Genomic DNA, 23015 nt, shown 5'->3' with positions numbered 1-23015 from the left:
AAAACAGACTTGGCATTGATTTCTTTTTGTCTTGAATGCCACGCACAGGCTATAAGGGTTTTGCTTGTATCCCTAGTCACTCACAAATCCCTAAAATCTCCACTTTGCAATAGTATGCCTGCTGAGTCGCCCTGTTTTAAATAATTTCAATTTGATTTTACAAATTAAAAAGGGCACCCACCATTGTAGGCTACCCACTCGGCTTGATGTTGTAGCCCACAGGCCTAAAAGTTTGCAACGCCACATGGGGGCGCCACATCAATAGGCTATAAAGTGAAACCGTTAAAACAGAAGATTTAGCCTAATGAATGGTGGGATGGGAAGACCTGCTGCTTGCAGTAAATCTAGTTTTTGCTCTCTTAACTGGCCAAACAGCTTACTCGTTTGTATTTATATAGGCCTATATTTAACACAAGTGTTAAAGTCAGTAGTTCGTTGTTAGTAACATCATCTTCTATTTTCTGATCCGTCTTGAATTTTATTTTGTAGGCTAGTTATCCACAAATCTGGACTATAATTAGGCTACATTTAGTTACTACTTTTAGCAGTGATGTTGGTTAAATGAAATTATGTGTGTAAACCATCACTTTCAATCGGTGATCACATAGCCTACCGCAAACAAGCTAAACATCCACTAGGGCCTAGCCCTAGGCCAATTTACATCGGCCTAATAAAGCTTTACTAAATTGGTGGTAGCTTCGCGTGGATTCTTATCGAATTAGCGCATACACTTTATTAGACGTTATTAAGTCAGAAAATGCAAAAAAAAAGTGCACTGTGGGTACTGTAGCCAGTAGCCTACAGGCACTGCCACCATGTCACATGAATGCGCACGCCCGGTTACGTGCGCGCCTACGAGTCACAAAAGCCAGATTCCCAATGAGGTGGGCGCACAACTTCTGCACGGGCATCAACACACGCTCACAGGAGAGTATAGAAATAAGCGGCTTGGTTTGTTTGGCTTCGCTCTCTGAATTATTAGTTTTTACATTCTTTCACATAGAAGAACTAAGCACAATAATGACATTTTGAAGTTATTTGAACCCGTCATTCATTCGGAACAGCCGACGAGGATTCAATTAAGGATTGCACTTTGCTGTGGACTCAGGCTCAAAACAATTCTTTAGAAATTGGGCGTCGGATGGAATAGATGACGATGACATAGATGGTTTATAAAAGGGGACTTAACCGGATCCAGCCGTGGGGTTTCTCTCCCAGTAAATCCATCTCAATGAAGCCTCTCTAACCCCGCTGACGCACAGTAGCAGACAGGGAGTTGGCCAAGTTGGACCGACCGGGAAACGTGAACACTGTCGCCAGGATGGTGCGCCTGTTGAACTGCCTGCTGCTGGGCTATCTGACCTGGAACCTGCGGATATCAGACGCGCAGGGGGAGTACTGCCACGGCTGGCTGGACGCTAACGGGAATTACCACGAGGGCTTCCAGTGTCCGGAGGACTTTGACACCATGGACGCCACCGTGTGTTGCGGCTCCTGCGCCCTGCGCTACTGCTGCGCGGCGGTGGACGCGCGGCTGGACCAGGGCAGCTGCACCAACGACAGGGAGATGGACAGCACCGAGTTTGCAGCGCGTAAGTTTAGTTCAGGGAGGGTTGAAAACTCCAGCTCATTCCACAGGTGGATTTCTAAAGGAGCCTACATTTTCAGGTCTTTTCATTAGTGAAAGTTCATTTAAAGATTAATTCCAGAAGTTCATTTCAAAATCAAATTCAATCAGCATAAGTTGTCTATACTGTCCATGGGCTACAAAATAAATGCATTAGGCTACATGTAGCCTACACTAAAAACAATACATTGTTTTAGTGTAAATGTGACATATAGCTAATTGAGCCTTGTAGGGAAGTTGCTCCACAGGCAGGTCAGAGGTCAGGATCACTTTATAGACAGAACAGAGCGTATCCAGTAGGGATTCAGTGCCTTGCTCAAGGACACCTCAGCAAGGTGGCTGGACTTGAACCTGCTCCTCTGGTTGATGGACAGGCTTTCTAACATCTATGCCTCTGCCGCCATTTGAAACGATGGAAAAAGTGTACAGTGCGTGAGAATTTTGGTGTGGCCTATAATCCTATAGCCTACTCCATTACATACAAATCTTTTCCCCACCTTCTTACCCTACTGTAGGCTACTGTATAGCTAAAAAGCATAAATAACCTCTGTAGTGTGGTCATTTTAAAGTTTCCATTGCTCTATCTACTTAGGTAGGTCCAGTGCTTTTATCTAAACAGAAATTAAGCAACAGCTCCAGTTCCAAGCACCTGCTTTCATCCCGGCTCTTGTGGCTTCATTTGACCCAGCTTAGGTAGATTGTTATCGGCAGAGAAAAAGGAAACTAGCAGAAGTGTGTTTGATGATCCACACGATGTCACTCAACGCTTTTCAATGAAACAAATACACACAAACACTGGTGAAAATGAGTGTAGGCCACTGGATTCCCGAGTGAAAACAATTTGGCTTAGTAAGCTCACAGTACAGGGAAATGCCCCCCCCCCCCCCCCCCCAAGGTAGGCCTGTATAGTGTATTTCCAGTTTCACAAGTACAGACTGTGTTCTCAAATTGAAGCTCCTTCACTTAGAGTTTAGACTGGTTTAGACAAAACTCAAATTAGCAAGGCAAAGTACCATAATCACATTATGAGACAACTAATTTCCTTGGCTTCTCTGAACATTTCATTGTTGTCAGGTTGTTGCACTTACTATAGGCTACTGTTCGTTTTTAAATTGGAATAATAGTTTATCCCCAAGATTTTATTGGTTTTCTTTCAATTTCCCGAATGGATAAGCTGTCTGACTGACTCTAGTGTGACACAATTTCCTCACTGCCCCAACCCCCCAATCAAAATAAATAAACATCTGATGATTTCCTCCTTGGGCGCAAAACGGCCTTTCTAAGGTGTAATCTGAGCTTTTACCATTTTAAATTGAGGACACTTCAGGCAGAAATGCTTCCGAGTTAGGTTTTGTCATTAGTAGCCTACTGTGAATGATTTCACACAAATTATTATTAAATCATATCAATGTCACAAAGAAATTGGCAGCATAGATATATGGCTTTTATATGCGAATGAACGATGTAGATACCTCGAAAACAAAAATGTGCGAGCAGATGTGCACTGCTTTGTATTTGAGCAAGCTTGAGTTTCACCTTTGATGTTTTCAGTTTCTCCTCATTTTTCATCCTTGAAATGTGTCTGGAGAGGAATGAAACAGAAAAACAGTCTGTGTGTTGTGTATGATCTACACATGCAGGCACTTTTGTTTTGACTGACCGTGCTTTTCTTCCTGCATTTCCCAGTAGACACCATGCATGCCTGTCTTTGCCCCTCTCACGCCCGTGTCTCCTCTGCCCACAGAGCCCGTGTACGTGCCCTTCCTGATGGTGGGCAGCATCTTTGTGGCCTTCGTGGTGGTGGGCTCCCTGGTGGCGGTGTACTGCTGCAGCTGCCTGCGGCCCAAGCCCACAGCCCAGCAGCCCATCCGCTTCTCCCTGCGCAGCTGCCAGGGCGAGACCATCCCCATGATCCTCACCCCCCAGGCCCCCAGCCTGCGCACGCCCTCCAGGCAGTCCAGCACCGCCACCACCAGCTCCAGCTCGGCCGGAGGCGGCAGCTCCGTGCGCAGGTAGGGATGAAACAGTTACCAGTTTAATAATAAACAGTGATCAAATGCCTGATGATTAGTATTACCATTTCAAATTTGAATGATCATTGAATCCGTGTTTGATTATTGCGCTTTGAAAAACATGGTAAATACTGTCCATCATCAACCAACGTCTCCCAGACACAGGAGCACAGCCTGCGTCTGGTTCTGACTTTTCTATATATAACTTGATGACAATTTCGGTCACCATACTCGACCGATATTACATTTTCATACGTTTAATCCCCATGCGCAGGTTCTCCGTTGGAGGGCCGGGCCAGCAGCAACAGCAGCACGGGTGCCTGGTATCCGCCACCATGTCGTCGCCGGCCTCCACCCCGACCCCCACCCACGCCCCTCAGACTCTGCCTCCACCCTTGCCTCCCCCGTACCCGCACCCCTCCAGCCACACCCACACCCAGCTGCAGCTCCATCAGCCCTCCATGCACTCGCACCCGTCCCAGAGCGCCGCAGGCTTCCTCCTGCCGCAGCAGTACTTCTTCCCCCTGCAGCCCGAAGCCTTTGCGGGGGCCAAGGGCTTCGCCGACTTCGGGCAGAGCTGACAGGGAGGGGAGAGGAGGGGGGATTATGAGATTCTTTATAATGGGATGTGAGTCAGCATGGTACTGCAGCACTGCCGGTGGCGTCGGGACAGAACGCCCGGGCCGGCTGGGCTGAGAGAGAGCAACAGGCGGACGGGAGTTAAAGTCTGAAGAAGTTGCCATGGTTGGAGCAATGTGCCTAAGGGGAGTTTGCCACTGTGTTACAGGACAGGATGTCAGATCTCAACAGACCTGCTCGGGGCAAAAATGGTTCTGAATCTTATGCACTTTTTGTGTTCATTCATATTGTAAACAATGTCCTCTGTCCCCCCCTATATATTTTTTTCTTTCAATTTCTATCGGATAACATTTCGCCGATGTTGCTGAAAAAGTAAACGCAGCCCAACTTTCTCAAAGAAGAAGAATACTGGAAGCAGACGGGACATTTCTCTCTGAAACCGTTGAGCATTTGAACAGATACACACAGTGGAAATCAGGGGATTATAACATTTCGACAATCGCAAAGGCCTCTAAAAGAGGGGAGGAACTGGTATGCAAAGGAAATTGTATTTGTGGAGGTACAGTACAGGACTATTTTTACAGGATGTTATACAGGCCGCCCGAGGTGTCATACCCCAGATCGGGGCCGTCATAATTATTCCCTAAGTTACAAAAAAATAAAATCCGATCTGACAATACCCTTTGTGCACTGTGATGAATCTCAAGCAAAATCAGTTCAGTGACATTTGAGTCATTTGAACAAAAAGGCGTCTGTCTTGAGTTAAGTGAAGCCTCCATCATTCCTCAAACAGAAAGGAAGCCAGAGTGGCTCAAACGTTCCTTACCTGTCGCTCATTCTTGCGCCAGACTTCCCAGCAGGAATGCAGCGCTCAGATCAGTCATTGTCAGTGTTCAATGAGCATGGCATGGCCACAGTGTTAAAAACAACTGGGCCCAGAAATAGGTTTTAGGTTGCACCAACAGGTATGGCAAAACCTCGACAAAGAGCGCTCTGTTCACCGGTTATTTGAGTGTGAAATAGACTTGGCAAATGGCAATCACTGTCTAATTAATGTCTCATACGGTTTTGCCAGTGATATTTGCTGCTACGTTCACATTGATATTATTGCTAATTATATCCCATGACATTCCCATGACTATTCTACCGTAAAATGCAATTTCACTATCAGCACGTTACATTTCTTTAATAGCCGACTTACAGTAAATGCCCCATGGTGTTGTTTTTTCTTGCACCAACTGTCACTCGGGACTTCTGTAATCAGTGAAGTTTATTTGGGCTTCTGTTCTTTCACAAGATAACTTTATGTGCCAGCAGCCAAGCTTGACATTTCACACTTGACTGGTTGAAGAAAACAAATTTCCATGACATTTCCAAATCCTTGGATATGTAAAATTCCATTTGACTTTGCCAGGCATGGAAAACACGGTTTTCAAATTCCGTTTTCCAGGTACAGTAAGATAGAACCCTGTTCATTATTCCTCACTCTGTTTGAAGGACATTCCTTCTGTCTCTTATGGCCTGTGGTCATAATTAAAACTTTGCTTTGGTCTTGTACCTCCAAACACCTCATTTCATGTTCCTACATTAGACATTTTGATTTGTAGATTCCAGTCAGGGTGGTAAGGAAGCTGTAGTCATCATGGGTGTGTGAAAAAATAATCTCCCATTTGCAATACACAGGATTTTAATGTCTAAATTGTTCTAATGTTCCAAAATTGGGGGGGGGGAAGTTAATCCCTGGACCCTGGCTCATATTTCCAACCCCATGAGGAGCATAAGCCCTTTTGTGCCATTTATTAATCTGGACACATCTATGACAGGGATAAATGATTGTAATTATGGGATTTTGCATGCACGTGGAGGGTCAGCCAAGCACATCACTGTAATAATAAATAGGGATTCTATTGATATCATTTGTTTGTCCTACTTGCAGACTGGTGGAGTCTCCCCTGCCTTTTCCTGTTTAAGTTCTCACTGTGCCGTTTGTCCTGTTTGCTCTCACTCTCTCACACACACACACACACGACATGGGAGAAGGCAACAATCTTCCCTACGCAGAACCGTTACAAATAATGATGCTAAAGTTGTACCATGTTTGTAAAGTTTATTTCAGTAGTCCTTCATGGCAGTAAAAGACAACAGATAAAAGAGTGCAGTCCCAACATGCAGAACAATCATTTAACAAAATGACGTAAAAGAAACAAATATTGAAAGCAAAAAATTTAAAAGTGCATTTTTCTTTTGTAAAGTGACCAACACTTGAGGGAGAATCAAAGTAGTACGATTAACACTTAAGCAAAGAACAGTTTTTGATATCCATTCATGCAGCCCACAACTTTCACAGACAGCAATGTGTTTTATGTTTTCCGGGAAAAGCAACAGTCCAAGCCTTCCACAACGACGAGATCCACATCCAGCAGTTTGGAAATTTTGACAGATGACAACCAATTAGTAACCCTAAAGAATAGCATAACAAATCAATTCATTGATATACAGTACCCTCACTAAACCAAGATTAGAAACACAAAAGAGCTTTTTTTGTTTGTTAAGTGGAGGTACACTGCATGAAGAATACAATTTACAAACATGTACACCCAGAGAAATTAGATACCAAAACCAATAACCAGATATCCACTACTGGAAAGGTACATTGAGTGCATTGTGCAACATCTCCTGTCAAAGCGAGCTGAACATCGGAGGGGTCACAACTCCCATGGCTGAGGCTGGAGTTTGACCGCACAAACCCAAACACACACGCACAACCTCTCACACACTTACAAATACACAGTCGTACCGCACACAAAGACACGCACGCATTCCCCTATGGGCCATGCATCAGCACACAGTAGTACACCATAGCTATACCTGGAGTCGTGCAGACAGACAATTGGAGCAAGCGTTAACACACACATGAAAGAGCGCGCACGCATACATACACACACCCCACGCACGCTAAAAGAACGCAACAAGGGGACAGAGGTGCCAGGAACTCCCAGTCTCACATATAGGACACAGACATGCAATGCATACATATAAGTTATTAACAGAAGAGCTTACACGCACACACATGCATAATGCAAGCAACAAACCAACACACACACTCACACCGTCAGAAATCAGATCTCCCATAGGGAGAAGAAAACAATCGCACAGACACAAGTAGTCAATTATAAATAAACAACGCTGTAATAATATTAATAACAAGACGTTTTAAGAAAGCGGCTTCCTCATTCTATCGTTTGAGCATTCTGCCAGTGTATCAGACAAAGAGAACGAAAATAAGTTACGGACGACGATTCATTACAAAGCCAGTCGATGCAAAATTCTTACATCTCCAATATAAAAATACAAATTGACAAAATAACTATCGAGACAAAGTAGTTTTGATACTGTTGTGGAGTTTTCCTGGCTAATATTTCTCTCTCTCTCCCTTAAGCTAATGGCACTTACGTTAGAAGGATAAAATCTCCATTTGAAGGGAAATACTATCATGAAATAGAAGCCACCGTTGTAGAAGCATACAGAGACTCAACAAAACCATCATACAGACCCCCGTTAGACCGCAGGAACAAAGCAATCTTGGTTTTACACGTGCCACAAGCAAGGCACTCGCTGTGATTTTCACATTGTACAAGTACAATACTGTGGTGGTGGTGGTGGTGGTGGATGGGGGGGGGGGGGGGGGGGGGGGGACAATGGTTGTGTCTTCTCAGTAGGTGTGTGGAGCACTGTTCTATGCTAGCTGGCTAAGACTATTCTTGGCTAACTTGTTTTTTTTCTAGTAGGGAAAAGGTCTAGTTAGGCACCATTGTGATTGTTGCAGCCCAGTAATGTGTGGAATGCAATTAGTTGTCAGGAGCAATCGAACTGCTGTATAAATGGTGGAAACCGGACAGTGTTACAGGAGGCAATTGTTAAAAAATAAAAAGTAAAATCAGGCATGATATCTACATACTTTACAAAAGAGACAGAAAATAAAACAAAGTGTAAATGAAAATACAATTATGGCTGAAGGCATGAACAAATGTAAGGCCTTATTATACAGTAGATGTTACCTTAAGTGCAAAAGGAAAAAGAACACGAGAACATTAAAACGTCTGGTCTGAAGTGGTCCATTTAGTGCTGGAATACACTCGGGAGTGTGATTTCGTTTGGTTTTGGTTTTTCCCAATTTTCTCGTACTTGGAAGAGATTGTATATACGACTGCTCTTTGGCAATCTACTGCAAGTTCAAATCCATTTTTTGCCCTCTAAAAACTAATCATTGTCCAGTGTTTTCACTTTGAACAACACATTAACAGTATTATAGGAGTTTGATTTCAATTTAATAAAATGATTTTATACTTTTTGGCTCGGTGCTAAAAGTTTCTTTCCTTAAATAAATAGGGAGGAGACCGTTCACTCTGGCAAACAGAGCGAGAACAGTGAGAAACTTCAGACCACAGACTGCTAAAAAAGCACAGTGCTCATCATGTCTGCTGGACACACAAACTACAGCATAGTGAATACGTTTTCAAGACTTTTTTTGTTCCTTGTTTTTTTTTTCCCTTTTTGAAGTATTACAAGACAGCGCTCTCTTCTGTCCATTCCATTATCATGTCCAAAAATCCCCCCAGGCTGGAGGCATTCCGCTCACACCACGGCTTCCCCTCGTCAGCTTCAAATCGCCATTGGAAACGGCTGTTGTGGCTCCAGATAGGCCAGCCAGGCCGAGAAGGGCGGGGCCTCACCACTCATTGGTCCTCTGTTTGGTGGTGTCGTAGGCTCTGACGACCTCAGACTGTGACACCACGCCGTTCTCGTCTTGAGAGAACGCGTAGCCGTCTGCAAAAGGGATCGAAGGGGTTAAAAATCAAAGTACAACAGGTCATCTGCATCAATTAAATTGAACCAAATTATATAAAAAAAAATACAAAAACATGCAATCAAACCAACTGAATTAACAGAATCGACCGTTAACAAAAACACATGGGTTACCATAAATAAATTGTGGAATGAATAGGATACACAATAAATAGTAAACAAAGTAATCAATCCATCCCTAAAAGTTTAATCTCTACTATAAGGGCAAACCTAAGATCTACCACCTAATCTATTCTACAGTTCTGAAACAGCACACAGGCCTTGATCCTGACCTCTGACCCCTGACTCACCTTCGGGTGTCAAATGACTGTCAGTACCTGGAGGCCAGCGGGCGCGTTCAAAGGGCCCCGCTGAGACGGGTGCATTGTGGGGGAATAACACCGCACATTTTCATCAATTGTTATCTGGCTCTAGAGAGCGCTGGGCTGAGAACACGGCACACGAGGGAAGGAGAGGAAGTCAACAGCTAGAGCACAAAGATCTACAGGAGGATATAGATGTATACCAAGCAGATATACAGCGTTATCTATATTCTATAGGCTTCTATCAGGGGCTGGGGGGACTGGCTTTTTATGGGTTAGGTGAAATGAGAAATAAAAAGGTGTCACACAGTAACGGTCTCATCCATACCTATGAGACAAACAAAACATAAAATGATCAAAGGAGAGGACAGAACAGAAGCAAAACAAACAGAAGTAAAAACCAAAAACACAAAACCAAACCCATGCTATCTGTTTTCACCTAGCTATTGATATGAGCGGACAGACACAGCAGTGGTTAGCAGGTGTTACGTTTTCGAGCTACGCTTTGAGCTTAACAACAGGAGTAAATGTGCGTTTCCTATGTGTGGTTAATGTGGAACATGCATCAAGAGTGGAGGGATGTTTACTGCTTGCCCAGCATGAGGGCCAGCCTCCTCTAGGCCGGGGCTGTGAAGATGTGTGTCGGAGCAGGAATGATGACGCGCGCTCCGTTCCCCCGACTAGCTCGCGATCTGGAAGCCGATAAATCTAACGCAGATAAACTGCAGGCTCTGCTTTCTCTTTGTGATAACATCTAATGGCACAACGCCTCTAACTTCAGGCAAGTGACTGTGAGTGTGTGTGTGTGTGAGAGAGAGAGAGAGAAAGTCAGTCGGAAAGAAAGAAAGAAAATTAAGAAATGTCAGAAAAAGATAGATAGATAGATAGATAAAAAGAAAGAAGGCCCACATGACTTACGGAGCAGGTTCTGCTGCATGGAGTCAGACCGGTACATACTGACTGTGCTCTTCTTGAAGACGTTCTTCAGGAGCTGGGCCCTCTCCGTCAAACTACACACACGCAGACACACACACACACACAGCCAGAGTGAGTGTGTTAGCATCATGCTGCGCGCCACAGGCAGATTTAATGAGCCATACATCAAGCCTCTGTCCAAGCACCTCCACAGAGCGGAGCAGAGGCCCACCTGCCAACGGCTCTGCCTGCTGGGAGAGACCATGTAGGGAGACAAAACTCTGGAGGTTCAGGGCAACAGGGAAGTGTGTGTCTCTCTGTATGTACAGCACTTGTGTGCGAGTGAGTGAAATATCATAAGAACCAATGGGCACGCATGGAAATCAGGCAAAAGTGTTTCTGTTTGTATCTGTATGTGTACACGCTCGCTACATAAGCAAATAGATATAAGCAAAATCAAATCCACAAAAGTATGTGCAATGCAACTCTATAGATGCTTGTGTGTGTGTGTGTGTGGGAAGTAGGGCCACAGCCTGCTGCGTCTGGGACAGTGGCCAGGCAGGGGGATGGCTTTCAGCCGGCAGGAGATTTCACACTGATCTGCTCCATGCTAATGCCCGCCACAGGCCTCCTGCACCCAGGAGAGCCAGAGGACCTGCGTTAATGTGAGTCCATCTCATGGAGCCCCACTCAAGATATATAGCTTTAATATAGGAAGGAGTTTGCTCCAAAATGAGATATCCACCGTTGGGGAGGGGGAGGTTATGAAACTATTGCCAACAAAAAAAGAAGTTCAGTTACCTTTCAGTATTCATTTTAAGATCCCCCTTCCCCCCCCACAAAATACGTCTATGGCTGACAGTGGAATCACCTAGATTTCTTTTAAATATTGAGTGATAGATTTTAGATTTGACGGTGATGGATGTGATTTTCCCTCAAAAGGGAGATTAGAATTTGAAAATAAATCCTTTATCTAAGCAAAGCATTACGGGTTCTCTCTGTGAACTATTAAAGAAGAGGGAAAATAAGAATAACGGTCCAGGCATGGGCTACTTGGCCTGGATTAATGGTTTTGATGTACAGTATATGATAGTGGCCACTAAATACAAAAGGCGAGTGACAGCAGTTACACCTTTTACACTAATAAGAGAAAATTATAAGAACTCACTGATACGTTATAGAATAATGCACTTTGGATTCTAGGGCAAGAGTAACACAATTTTATAAAATGTGTCCTTTCTCTTAACCTTATTTTCATGAAAACAGTGAGTGAACTTTCATTGACTCTTCACCAAGAAATTGTTTTCGGTCCACTTCAATAAGCATTAGGTCGATTTGATTATGTTACAAACTTAAAATCTAAGAGGCTACTGTACAAAGAGAAGAGTGGTGAAGTAGGGTGTGATGTACCTCTTGCCATGTACCACTGCTCCAGGATCTTTGGATAAGGCTTCAAGCTCCTGCACCTCATCCAGCAGGGTCTTGAACCACACCTTCTTAATCCTGTAAATGAAATTGCACATCATATCATGTGACATCCAGTGAGAGATGCCTTGACACAATCTGTTCAAATACTTCAAATGTAACAAGAAATACAACTTTCTGCTCATACTCATGACACCCTCAATCTTCCGTGGGCTAATGTCAACCAGACATGGGACATAACATCATTTCCTACAGTATATTCATTATTTATTCATTATCGATAACGTTTTTTTCCCCCAGATGTTTCTCCCATTTTCTCCCAAATTGTATTTGGCCAATTCGCCGTCCCAGTCGTTGCTCCTCCACCCCCTGTGCCGATCTTGGAAGAGCCGTAGACTAGCACATGCAACTCCGCACTCCGATACATGTGCAGTTGGCAGCCGCTTCTTTTCACCTGACAGGGAGGAGTTTCACCGGCAGCACGTGGGAGCTATTCCACCGCTATTGGTTGTAGGATCGTCTGACCAAGTCGGAAGTACCGGGAATTGAACCTGTGTCTCTGCAATGGTGGGTGAGTGCTTTTACCTCTACACTACCAAGACAACGTCGCCCACACACAGTATATTCATGAAACGAAAATTCTAGACTTTTTTGTGGGAAGTTTGTGCAGACAGAGGAAGGGATTCCTTGAGATAGGAGAGACTTTGGAGGAATCCCCCAAGGAGAGGTGTGTGTGTGTGTGTGTGTGTGTGTGTGTGTGGGGGGGGGGGGGGTGATGATGAGTGAGCAGAGCAGACAGGACACTCACACTTTGTAGGCAACGTCAAAGACCAGCGAGGTGATTGGGATGAAGACCAGACCTGTCCAGAAGACCCCCGAACTGAACATCATGTCCGCCTGAGACACACACACACACAAAATCCAGGTCATTGCAGTGGACAATACAGAGTTCAACAGCTGATGTAAACAAAGAAGAGCTCTTTCACAGAAAAACAGCCCTAAAGGCAAATCCATTATCATCTTCTAAGATGACAAATAACAAGAACCATGCATAACTAAAGTAGCCCAAAACAAGCAGCTGCGTTGTGAAAACAGATGAGTGAATGGGACCAACTAGCTGAGTCAAAGTAGGTAATCCTCCATGACTAAATGATCCCATGTTGTTGTTTGGATTTCCTCTTAACAGACCTGAGACCCCCCCCCCCCACCCCCTCAGGGCTGAGGAGGAAGTACCTGTGAACTGAGACAGTGGTATCTTTTACACAGGAAAACAACTCTGCTTTGTGCCGTGTTGAGAAGCGCTGTGGATACATCACTGCAGGAGGACAGTGCTTTGAGGAGGTGCTTGTGCATGAAAGAAAAGCCCTACCAACCCTACCATACAGACAAACCTACCATACCAACCCTCCCATACAGACAAACCTACCATACCAACCCTCCCATACAGACAAACCTACCATACCAACCCTACCATACAGAAGCAGGTGAGGATAACTCATGAAGAACAATTACTAAAGAATAGCTTCAAATACTGTATATGTGTAAGCTTCACACACAAATGATCACTTCCTTGTGAATGATGACTGTTTGGAGAGGGTAATCCCATTAGACCAGTTATCAGCAAGGCAGGTAGCTCTTATCAGTAGGGCTGCAAATAACCATTATTTTTATTATCGATTCATCTGTCGATTATTTTCTCGATTAATCGCTTAGTTGTTTGATCTATAAAATGCCAGAAAATGGTGAAAAAATGTCGATCAGTGTTTCCCAAAGCGCAAAATGACATCCTCTAATGTCTTGTTTTGTCCACAACCCAAAGATATTCAGTTTACTGTCATAGTCTAGAGGAGTAAAGAAACCAGAAAATATTCACATTTAAGAAGCTGGAATCAGAGAACTTTTTCTTTTTTCTTAAACAATTACTCAAAACGATTAATCGTTGCAGCTCTACTTATCAGCAAAAGGTGCAGATAACGCCTTCCCTCAAACCATAAAGGCAAGGATTTTGAAAGCCTGGGCCAACAACCAAAGATGAGTTGCAGAAAGCTTCAAATGAGTGAGCCGCGAAAAGATTTTTATGATTTTCAAGTGGGTCCTGACTTGGAAAAGGTTGGGAACCGCTGCCATAGCTCGACAGGTAGAGCATAGAGTCTGGACAACTGGAGAGTGCCGCCAACAGCGCCACCTAGAGCGAAGCGGACAGAGACTGAGAACTGAGTCTAGGTAGAAGAGCATAGCATTAACTAAACACAACACTCACTGGGGCCACCCACGCTCAAAAATATACAGAGTCATGTTACTTTAAGACACTTGAAGCATTCAGCAAATGGCATGTGGTGTGTTGTGCTGCTCTTAAAGATAAGATAAGATCAACTTTATTGTCCCTGAGGGGACAATAACACAGCACATTGCATTAAGGCACAGTCAAGTTGAATAAAAGTTCACAGACAGAAGACTTTCTTTGTTGTCCTCATAACCCCTTTTGAATAACAATGCGATATTTCTTTATTTAGCACAGTATATAACAAATGTGCACGCTGAGTCCATGTGCCAAAATAAATCCACAACGTACCGTAGACGGCTGTGATCTTCACTTAGACTCATCTGTCATTGTCATGCTAGAAGAAGAATGAGTTTGGACGTGAAATGTTCCAATTCAGATCTACATCTCACATATCGCAATGCTGTCATCCTTGGTCATCCATTGGAAACACACAATTCATTAGGAGTAGACAGTGGTGTGTAATGGTTTCAATTGAAGGTTTGTTGAAGCCATGTTGGGAAGTTCTTTTGGGTCCAGAGTGAAGGGGAGACAGTGGATCATCTTGTCGTGGGCTGACCTTTTCAGCTCTTTGAGTGGGGGCCATGTTTGCTTTGGCCCGGTTGCATTGAAACTATCTGTCATTACGTGTCAAAGTGCAAAACGCGCACTCCTTGCATTGCAATTTGGGCCTTACAAGCTTGTGCCACTTGTTCAAACTGCTGGGGCCCCCAGACAATGACCTTCCTGTAACGTGAAACAGGCAGGCCCTCGGACGGCGCCTTAGGAGATATACGCACCCGCATGTGTGTAGCCGCGCGCGCACACACACACACACACACACACAAATACACGCATGCACATACACACATGTACACACAGATCAGTGTCAAAAGTATCAAAGCGCTCAGGTGTTCTCAAATTAGCTAATCTGTTGGTCATTACCAGCAAATGGACTTTGATGTCTGACAAAACATTGGGGAAAGAGGAAATCCCAAATGACTGGAAATCAAAATGGTCTTTCCCTACAGTTTGATGGGAATGAATGGAGCTTTTCTATGTTGCCCAACGACCAAAAACATATAAGATGAGGGAAAATTGCGTAGAAGCAGGGGATATTTTCATGTCAATTTTGAAATTATGCAGCCATGGAAACATTTACCTTTTTTATTTTTATTTTTTCTTCGCGCCGTAAGTCAGTTTAATTATTTTGGTTTTCATCCAGTGTATCACACATTTAATGGGGGCATTTAAGCTGTCTTGAGTCTTTTACAAATAAACTATGCACGTATGCTCAGCATATTATATCAAAGTCAAAAGAGCCCAGAAAACCTCCATAAATAACCCACAGCTATAAATGGCACCAATACCTTGCTGCAAATCTGAAGTATCATAAAACTCAGTAATCCATCATTACATACAGCATTTTAGATGTAAATCTAAGAAACCATTAGACAATGACAAAGTAAATCTACTTAAACCACTAGACTATTAAGGTAAATTTAGATCACATTCATAATATGTTCATAAAGGATGCATTTGATGGCACCATTTCACAATATAGCAATCACTGCAAACATCAGTGACAAGCTACTATCAATAAATGTCCAGGCGTTTGGACAGGCTTCCACTACTGCTAACGGAGTCAGCAGTGTTTGGTGGATGCTAGCACTGGCTCATTCCATGGGGCCCTTGGGAGCTGGATGGGGGTGAGAGGGGTCCAGGGGGCGGGGGTGTATTTTTAGGACAAACCAATAAACTTGTCTGGCGGGACAGACAGTGGTGTCCGCTGGCATGGGGTGGTGTGTTTTGACAGGCCATCATCAACCCCCTCACGATGACCACTGGAGACACACAGACGCTCACACACAGAGAAGACAGGCAGAAGCAATCACACGCACACACGCAAGACACTAACTACCTCATATACTGACACATACCAACACACACAGATTGGCACTTTCATACAAGAGGCACAGATACGCTGTTAGTACTTTTCTCAGTATTTCTAATCATTTCCAAATGTTGTGTAGTAAAAGATCACTAAAGGAAATCAAAGGCACAACGCTATTTAAAGACACAAATCCTGAAACTTTGAATGAATATTTTGGCCAGACCTGAAAATAGCTTCATGATTACTTTTCCAGGAAGAATTGATTAGGGAATCCATCAAAGCGGCAGCTGGCTGATCATGCCTAGAAAGGCCCACAGCGATAGTGGCTCTAAGAATGTTAATGCCTGCCATTGTGATGGTAAATGTGAGTAGAGGGACAATCCACTACTTCACTATTCACCCTGTGCCCAGGCCTTCGGCTTTCCAAAGCATAGATTGAGAAAAGCCAACTTCATACACACAGCGTATTCATACACACCACACAGACACACACGTGTCACACACAGACTCCGTCCTACCTCCCACTATCTCTCTCTGTCACACATACACACTATGCATAAACGATAATACACACACGTCGTCCATGCACAGTCCTGAACCCTCTCTGTCACATATGAAAGACTGCTCTACTGACTCCCAGAGATGCTAATATTCAGACACTAGCTGCTTGAGTGCACAGAGCTCCTTTGTGCAACACGTTTTTTTATTAGGTACACTGAAAGGAGGAGGCAAATCCAGTCTCAGGCAGTACTTTGGTCTGCGTCGATCCATGTTGTTTTTCCAATTGGCTGAATTCAGCTGTCTTAAGCAGACCGTACATGCTGTCTGGAACAGAGGTGAAGAGCGTTCTCTGGAATTAATCCTTGAGGAACTTCAGATGGTAAATGGCTGCAGGTAGACAGGAAACTGAAGGTGAACCTATACATTTGGCCAAATGTGGCCCCAATCTTCACCAGCCTCTGCTCTGAATACAAACTCTTTACATGTAGAGCTTGCTGAGGATGAATAGGCAGCAAACACAGTAGAGCGCAGAGGAAACGGTCCCAGAGGACGACAGCAAAGACAGGGAGGCTCACTTCAAACCAGAGATGGGAAGTAACTAAGTACAAATACTTTGTTAGTGTACTTAAGTAAGATTTTCAGGTATCTGTACTTTAATTATTTTTCTCACAACTTTTTACTTTTACTCCCTACATTTCAACACAAATATCTGTACTTTCTCTATTTTCAAAACAGGCTAGCTACTTTAGTTTTAATGCACAACAGACAAAAAGCGCTCTCCCAGCTTTCACGCATTATGTGCCCCTTTTTTGTGGAAAAACCATATCACACAGATTATTAATCAAAGTATAGTCTTTATACATCTTAAAACATGGTGGAGGGGATCTTCTAAGTTTGCTAGTCTTTGAACCCTAGTACTATAATTGGAGGCGTGTCTGTCTCTCTGTCTGGAGTTGCAAGATGTGCCGTTGCTCCGATCGCCTCCAAAATTGTTCGTCCAGTGTGGGTTGACCGCCTGCCTTTTTTTTCTTCTTTTTCCCCCACAGCACAACCATGTTTTAATGACAAGGGCAACAACAAGGACATGTCCAAAATGCTTCAGAAATAATGAACTAGTGATTACTTATAATTTGTCGATATATATAATTGAAAAGTAACAAAATTAAAACTTATTTTGGAAAAGCCGTGTACAGTGATCTACCACAATACATTGTGAAGTGCAGGGTACCTTTCATTTCCAACTAAGATTAATATTCAGGAAAATAAGAGTTTTATGTCACTTTGTGATAATGATTTGTCACTATTGCCAAGTTGAATTAGTTGACTTGATTATCAGTGCCATGCTGTTATCCTATAATGAGAATGCAAAGTCTGTGTGAGTGAGCAGAAATTGTGTTCGGCCACAGCTATGCCATTTTACGTGATCGTGCAGATTCTTTCGGGAAGTGTAAAGAGCACCCCTGTAGGTGACCTAAAGGGGCCGGATTTTTCAACTAGGTAATTATGGCCGATTAATGGCCGAACTTGCGATGCCTCACAATGGCTGCGCAGCCGCCAGCAGTGACACCCAGGGACTGCACGGGTATGCTAGCAGATAGTGCTGCTTGGAGGTTGGTTGCCGTAGTGAACAGGGCTACAGTAAGTTGGTTGCCGTAGTGAACATGGCTACAGTCAGTTGGTTGCCATAGTGAACAGGGCTACAATCAGTTGGTTGCCGTAGTGAACAGGGATACAGTCAGTTGGTTGCCGTAGTGAACAAGGCTAGTCAGTTGGTTGCCGTAGTGAAGGGCTACAGTCAGTTGGTTGCCGTAGTGAAGGGCTACAGTCAGTTGGTTGCCGTAGTGAACATGGCTACAGTCAGTTGATTGCCGTAGTGAACAGGGCTACAGTCAGTTGGTTGCCGTAGTGAACAGGGCTACAGTCAGTTGGTTGCCGTAGTGAACAGGGCTACAGTCAGTTGGTTGCCGTAGTGAACAAGGCTACAGTCAGTTGGTTGCCATAGTGAACAGGGCTACAATCAGTTGGTTGCCATAGTGAACAGGGCTACAGTCAGTTGGTTGCCGTAGTGAACAGGGCTACAGTCAGTTGGTTGCCATAGTGAACAGGGCTACAGTCAGTTGGTTGCCATAGTGAACAAGGCTACAGTCAGTCTTTCATCACAAGAGGTGCTTTCACTTGAGCTGCAACTTCGGCCCCCATAAGCTCCTCTACAATTGCGAGGGCAAACTCAAAGCTGGTTCCTGGCCCACGGCTGGTGATGTAGTGGCCATCCTTCTGTACTCGAGCCTCTGAATATGTATAGTGGTCTCCAGTCATCATCTTGTCCTTCACGGCGGGGTGGCTGGTCACTGTGCTGCCGTAGCCGATGCCGTGTGCCAGGAGAGCTGTGGGAGCTGCACAGATGGCTGCAATCAGACCTTTCCTGTCATCTTGCTCCTTCAGGACCTCCTTCACAGCAGCAGACTCTGCCAGATTCTGGGCCCCTGGCATTCCCCCTGGTAGAAGCACCACATCATATGGACCCTGTTTGCTGGCTTCCTCCAAGCTAGCATCAGGACAGATGACGACATTTCTGCTGCACTGGACTGGCTCTTTGCCTGTCAATCCTGCCACTGTCACAGCAAAGCCAGCTCTACGCATGATGTCCACAGGAATAACAGCCTCCATCTCCTCTGCACCTTTCGGAAGGATTACTAATGCTGTCTTGCTTGCCATGATTGAGCTTGTACAGAGTGTAGCACATTGAAAGCAAGACAGTCTAAATAAGGCATGGCCGATGATGTCACAAATCACTGATGTCAGACAGTAATGAGGTCATAAATCACTAGATGTATTTTAGATAGCTCAGAGTACCATAGTAATGTCATAAATCACTGATGATGTCACAGATGTCATCAGTGATGTCACTTGAGCAATTGTGATGTCATCATGAGTGATGTTATCAGTGATGTCACATGAGCAATTGTGATGTCATCAGTGTAATGTTAGGTCATAATGTTATGTCATGTTATGATGTCATAATGTCCAACACGCACTTCAGTCCCTTCATAATGCCTTCTGTTTGAGATGCAGAGTACACACACAGTTGGTATGGTACTGTGACAGACCTCAAGGAATGGCTACTCGAGCAGGGCATGATGACAGGCAGCCAGCTCCACTATGCCTGCCGACGCAGGAGACCTGGACAAACTGAGGACAATGCTGCAGGAAGACCACTTCAGAAGGCTGATTAATGAGTGGTGTCTGTGTTGGGGTGCGTGGAGCACCACCCCTCTGGGGCAGGCAGCATGGCGGGATCATGTTGCCTGTGTGGACTACTTGATCACCCAGGGAGCCCAGGTAGACCTAGATGATGACGAAGACTACTTGCCTCTCTACTGGGCAGTGGTCAACGGTCGGTCACCTGGACTGCGTCCGGATCCTCCGACCCCAACAGAAGTGTACACGCCCCATACACCCCAGTCAACTGTGCTGCCCAGGCGGGAAGGGTGGACATACTGCAGGAACTCACCAGGTTCTGTGCTGCTGTTGACATGGACAGTGTTCACACCCTCAATAGGTCTCTCTACATCAGCGCCACCTCCCACAACCTGGACGGCTTCCGCCTGCTCCTCCAGGCCGCTGGCGTTCTGACCCGTGACGTCGCTTCTCGCCGGCTGGATTTGGTGCTGAGGTTCAGGTGTGACACGGTCACGGCCGACCCGGCCCTGCTGAGGAAGCAGGTACAGATGGAGGAGAGGGCGGATCCCGAGGCACTCAGGGTCTTTTTGGAGGCCAAGAGATGTCCTCGCAGTCTGGCCCAGGTGTGGTGGATCCGGATCCGCGAAGTGCTGGGCACACATCGCCTGAACCAAGTCCACTCCCTACCACTAACACAAGTGATGAAGGACTTCATGCTCCACCAAAACTGACTTGAAGGACTGTCAGTTTATTTTAATTTCATAGATTTAGTTCTTCAGTGACTGTTTCAAACAAATCCAGGACCAGAGATGAAATACCATCAGCATACACCACCTGTAGCCAATCCTTCTACTATAATTGGAGAGCCAATGTGTGTCCGTGTGGCCGGTTCTTCATCTCCAGAGTCCCCACCACAAGAACTGAGCATGCGCAGCATGCAAAATTTCTGTTTATCTTAATATGACGTAAGGTTCAGTTAGCTTTGCACAGAAACAACCGGTAGAAATACTTTTTACTTTTATGCTTGATTAGTATAGGAGGATTAGTATAGGAGTAAACAAGTTGAATCAGTACTTCTACTTTTACCAGTATTTTCTTTACACAAGTAACTGTACTTCTACTTAAGTAAAGAATATGTGTACTTTCCCCATCTCTGCTTAAAGCCCAAGAACCAATGAGAAAAACAGAAATGAATTGTAAGCAACAGAAAGACCATCCTTATTAAATCCACAAATTCCCAAAATGTCGTCATTGCGAAGCAGAGGGAAATGAGGGATTAACAATCCCCTAACCTGCCCCAAGATATCAAGAGCTCAGTTCGGTCCTTCTACTCTATGCTCTCAGTTTGGTCCTTCTTCCACTCTATGCTCTCTGTGTGTTGCCTCAGAAAGACAGCAAGACATCCATTAGGAAAACAGAGGGAAAGCCCTTACATAAACACTTAGAACTCAGCAAGTCACACAGCCCCAAATGCCCATCTGTGATTTACAATGTGTCTTGAAAAGATTACAATTGCCAAAGAGATAAATTATAGGCTAGACCTCATTTCAGTTTTACACATACACACACATCAACCACAATAAATAATAAATCACCCATACTGTACAGACGCTAAGGATCACACCATGGTCAAAGGTGCAGTTAGCAAAAATCTGTGGTGTCATATCAGTCATTAGCCCTGGGGGGGAGCTAGTGGATCTGGGTGCAAGTGTTTAACAACATCTTTCATACGACACACACATGGCTCTTTAAGAAAGACTGTAAGCATTCCAAAAAAGTGGAGGGGGACAAAGTCAACAGCAGCGGTGAAGGCGGGTCTCCAATTCCATCATTGGATCTTTCACAGGTTTAATGGGGAGGGACCTTGCGGGTTTCTATTAAATGACAGGGGCGGGGCTTGATGTTTCAATCTGAACCAGAAGTATTAGAGCTCCCTATGGCCTCCTAACGGCAGAGCTCACAGGTAGCAGCAATTATACATGCAGACCTGAACAGCTAGATCACCTGACCCAGCGTTCACACGATCAACAAGTCACAAGAAGTTCATTCACCTATAGAGCCGAGTGACCGGGGAAACGGTGTGTGGACAGTCAACAAGCTTATGGACGAAATCTCATGTGTACGTCGCTTTGGATAAAAGCGTCTGCCAAAAGGGGAAATTGTTGTAAACTTGAACTATGTTAATTTCAATGGTTTATATTTACTGTAATTCTACGTGGCACTAAAATGGCCATGAAAAGTCTTAGATTTACCTTTATGAAACTTTTTTTTAGCGGGGGGTTCCTATCTAGAGGAAACCCAAGGGGAAACTTGCAGAAAACATTAAATTGTTATGCAAAGTAGTATATGACATCATTTGACCGACATGACAGAACTGCTAAAGACCCATTTTAAAAAGAGGGGAGCTCCGAAGTAATTTATTGAGTTCTTGTGTATCCTCGATTAATGCTACCTAATTAGGACTAGCATTTTAAGTCATGAAAACATAACATGAAGGAAGGCCATGTCAAAGCAGCTAAAACCATGTAATTTGACTGTATAGAACTTCTCGCACAGCAGTCACTCAGAATAGACCCATCAACCAAGTTTGTCACCGTATGAATGCAGGGTTAATGTGAACTGGTGGCTGAGTTGAAAAAGGCAGGGAGGAGGAGCAGACATTTTTCTACATCAACATCAAGGCCATTCTTCTACTTCAAAGACAGCGGTTTGTAACAAATTGTTGTATAAATACTACAGCTGCCCTTATACTGTCTATCAATCAAAGCACATGCGAACAAAGACACTGGAGATAATATCATCTGTCTCAATGAAAATTCCTTCCATTCCTTTATAAATCCCATCAGTATCTAAAGCAGTAGCAGAGCCCTGAGTATCATCATGGCATGCTAATAATCTACACACTTGTGGGTAAAACGATTCTCTACTGAGAAAATGTTGCTTATCGCAGGAACTGTGGAAGAACTTGCTGAAGTGTAAAACCCATGTGTCGATGACACGTACTTGGAGTATGCGTGAGAGTGAGGGGAGGTCCACTGCAGAAGTTGGAAGATAGCACAGGTGTGGGTGAAAAGCGAGAAGAGAGGAGGAATACACTCAAGCCAGCTGTGTTGATCGCGAAAGGCAAGTCAGCAGACAGCAGGCCGACGTGACGGGACCTACCTGAGACGTCTCCTGAGGTGCGGCTAAGCGGCTTAGCGTGGCGGATTACATCGCCTCCGCAGAAAAATCTGACATCTTCTTTTGCTATATCCGTGTCAGACTTTTGTGAGGCAAAAACGAATGATGAGATATGTGGTTTGGGATGGGGCCAAGTTGGGAGTACCTTTGAAAGGCACACTGGCTGTTTCAAGATGTTGTGTGGATGGATCTCGCACCTGTCTTGTCAATCGTCCAAAGAAAATGTTGTCTGACACTGATTAATGCTTTCACATTAAGCCAGCCATTGCTTAAT

The 23015-nt window shown here is 44.4% G+C and overlaps 2 protein-coding genes and 1 pseudogene across 5 annotated transcripts in view; 1 reads left to right on the top strand and 2 right to left on the bottom strand.

The window, feature by feature from the left end:
- Window positions 1–945: 945 nt before the first annotated feature.
- shisa3 (shisa family member 3) lies at window positions 946–4897 on the top strand. The gene is made up of 3 exons (XM_083651457.1): window positions 946–1592; window positions 3372–3639; window positions 3914–4897. The coding sequence occupies exons 1-3, from the start codon at window positions 1322–1324 to the stop codon at window positions 4218–4220; spliced, it is 846 nt and encodes a 281-aa protein (XP_083507583.1). The 5' UTR covers window positions 946–1321; the 3' UTR covers window positions 4221–4897.
- Window positions 4898–6317: 1420 nt separating this feature from the next.
- The window catches only part of atp8a1 (ATPase phospholipid transporting 8A1), a 142772-nt gene continuing 126074 nt past the window's right edge, over window positions 6318–23015 (bottom strand). For all 3 annotated transcript variants that reach the window (XM_083651631.1, XM_083651633.1, XM_083651632.1), the window contains 4 exons: window positions 12535–12623; window positions 11712–11804; window positions 10305–10396; window positions 6318–9045 (listed from right to left, as the gene is read on the bottom strand). In XM_083651631.1, the coding sequence (XP_083507757.1) occupies window positions 8948–9045; window positions 10305–10396; window positions 11712–11804; window positions 12535–12623 (372 nt within the window). In that variant the 3' untranslated portion in view covers window positions 6318–8947. The remainder of the gene's footprint in view (window positions 9046–10304; window positions 10397–11711; window positions 11805–12534; window positions 12624–23015) is intronic.
- Window positions 18527–19096, bottom strand: LOC310789983 (Parkinson disease protein 7 homolog pseudogene; annotated as a pseudogene). Its single transcript has one exon. The product of its transcript is annotated as a Parkinson disease protein 7 homolog pseudogene (transcript).

This window comes from Poromitra crassiceps, assembly GCF_964638095.1.
Source record: "Poromitra crassiceps genome assembly, chromosome: 15".
In the NCBI taxonomy this organism is placed as follows: domain Eukaryota; kingdom Metazoa; phylum Chordata; class Actinopteri; order Beryciformes; family Melamphaidae; genus Poromitra; species Poromitra crassiceps.
This window is presented reverse-complemented; position numbering and strand designations above follow the sequence as displayed.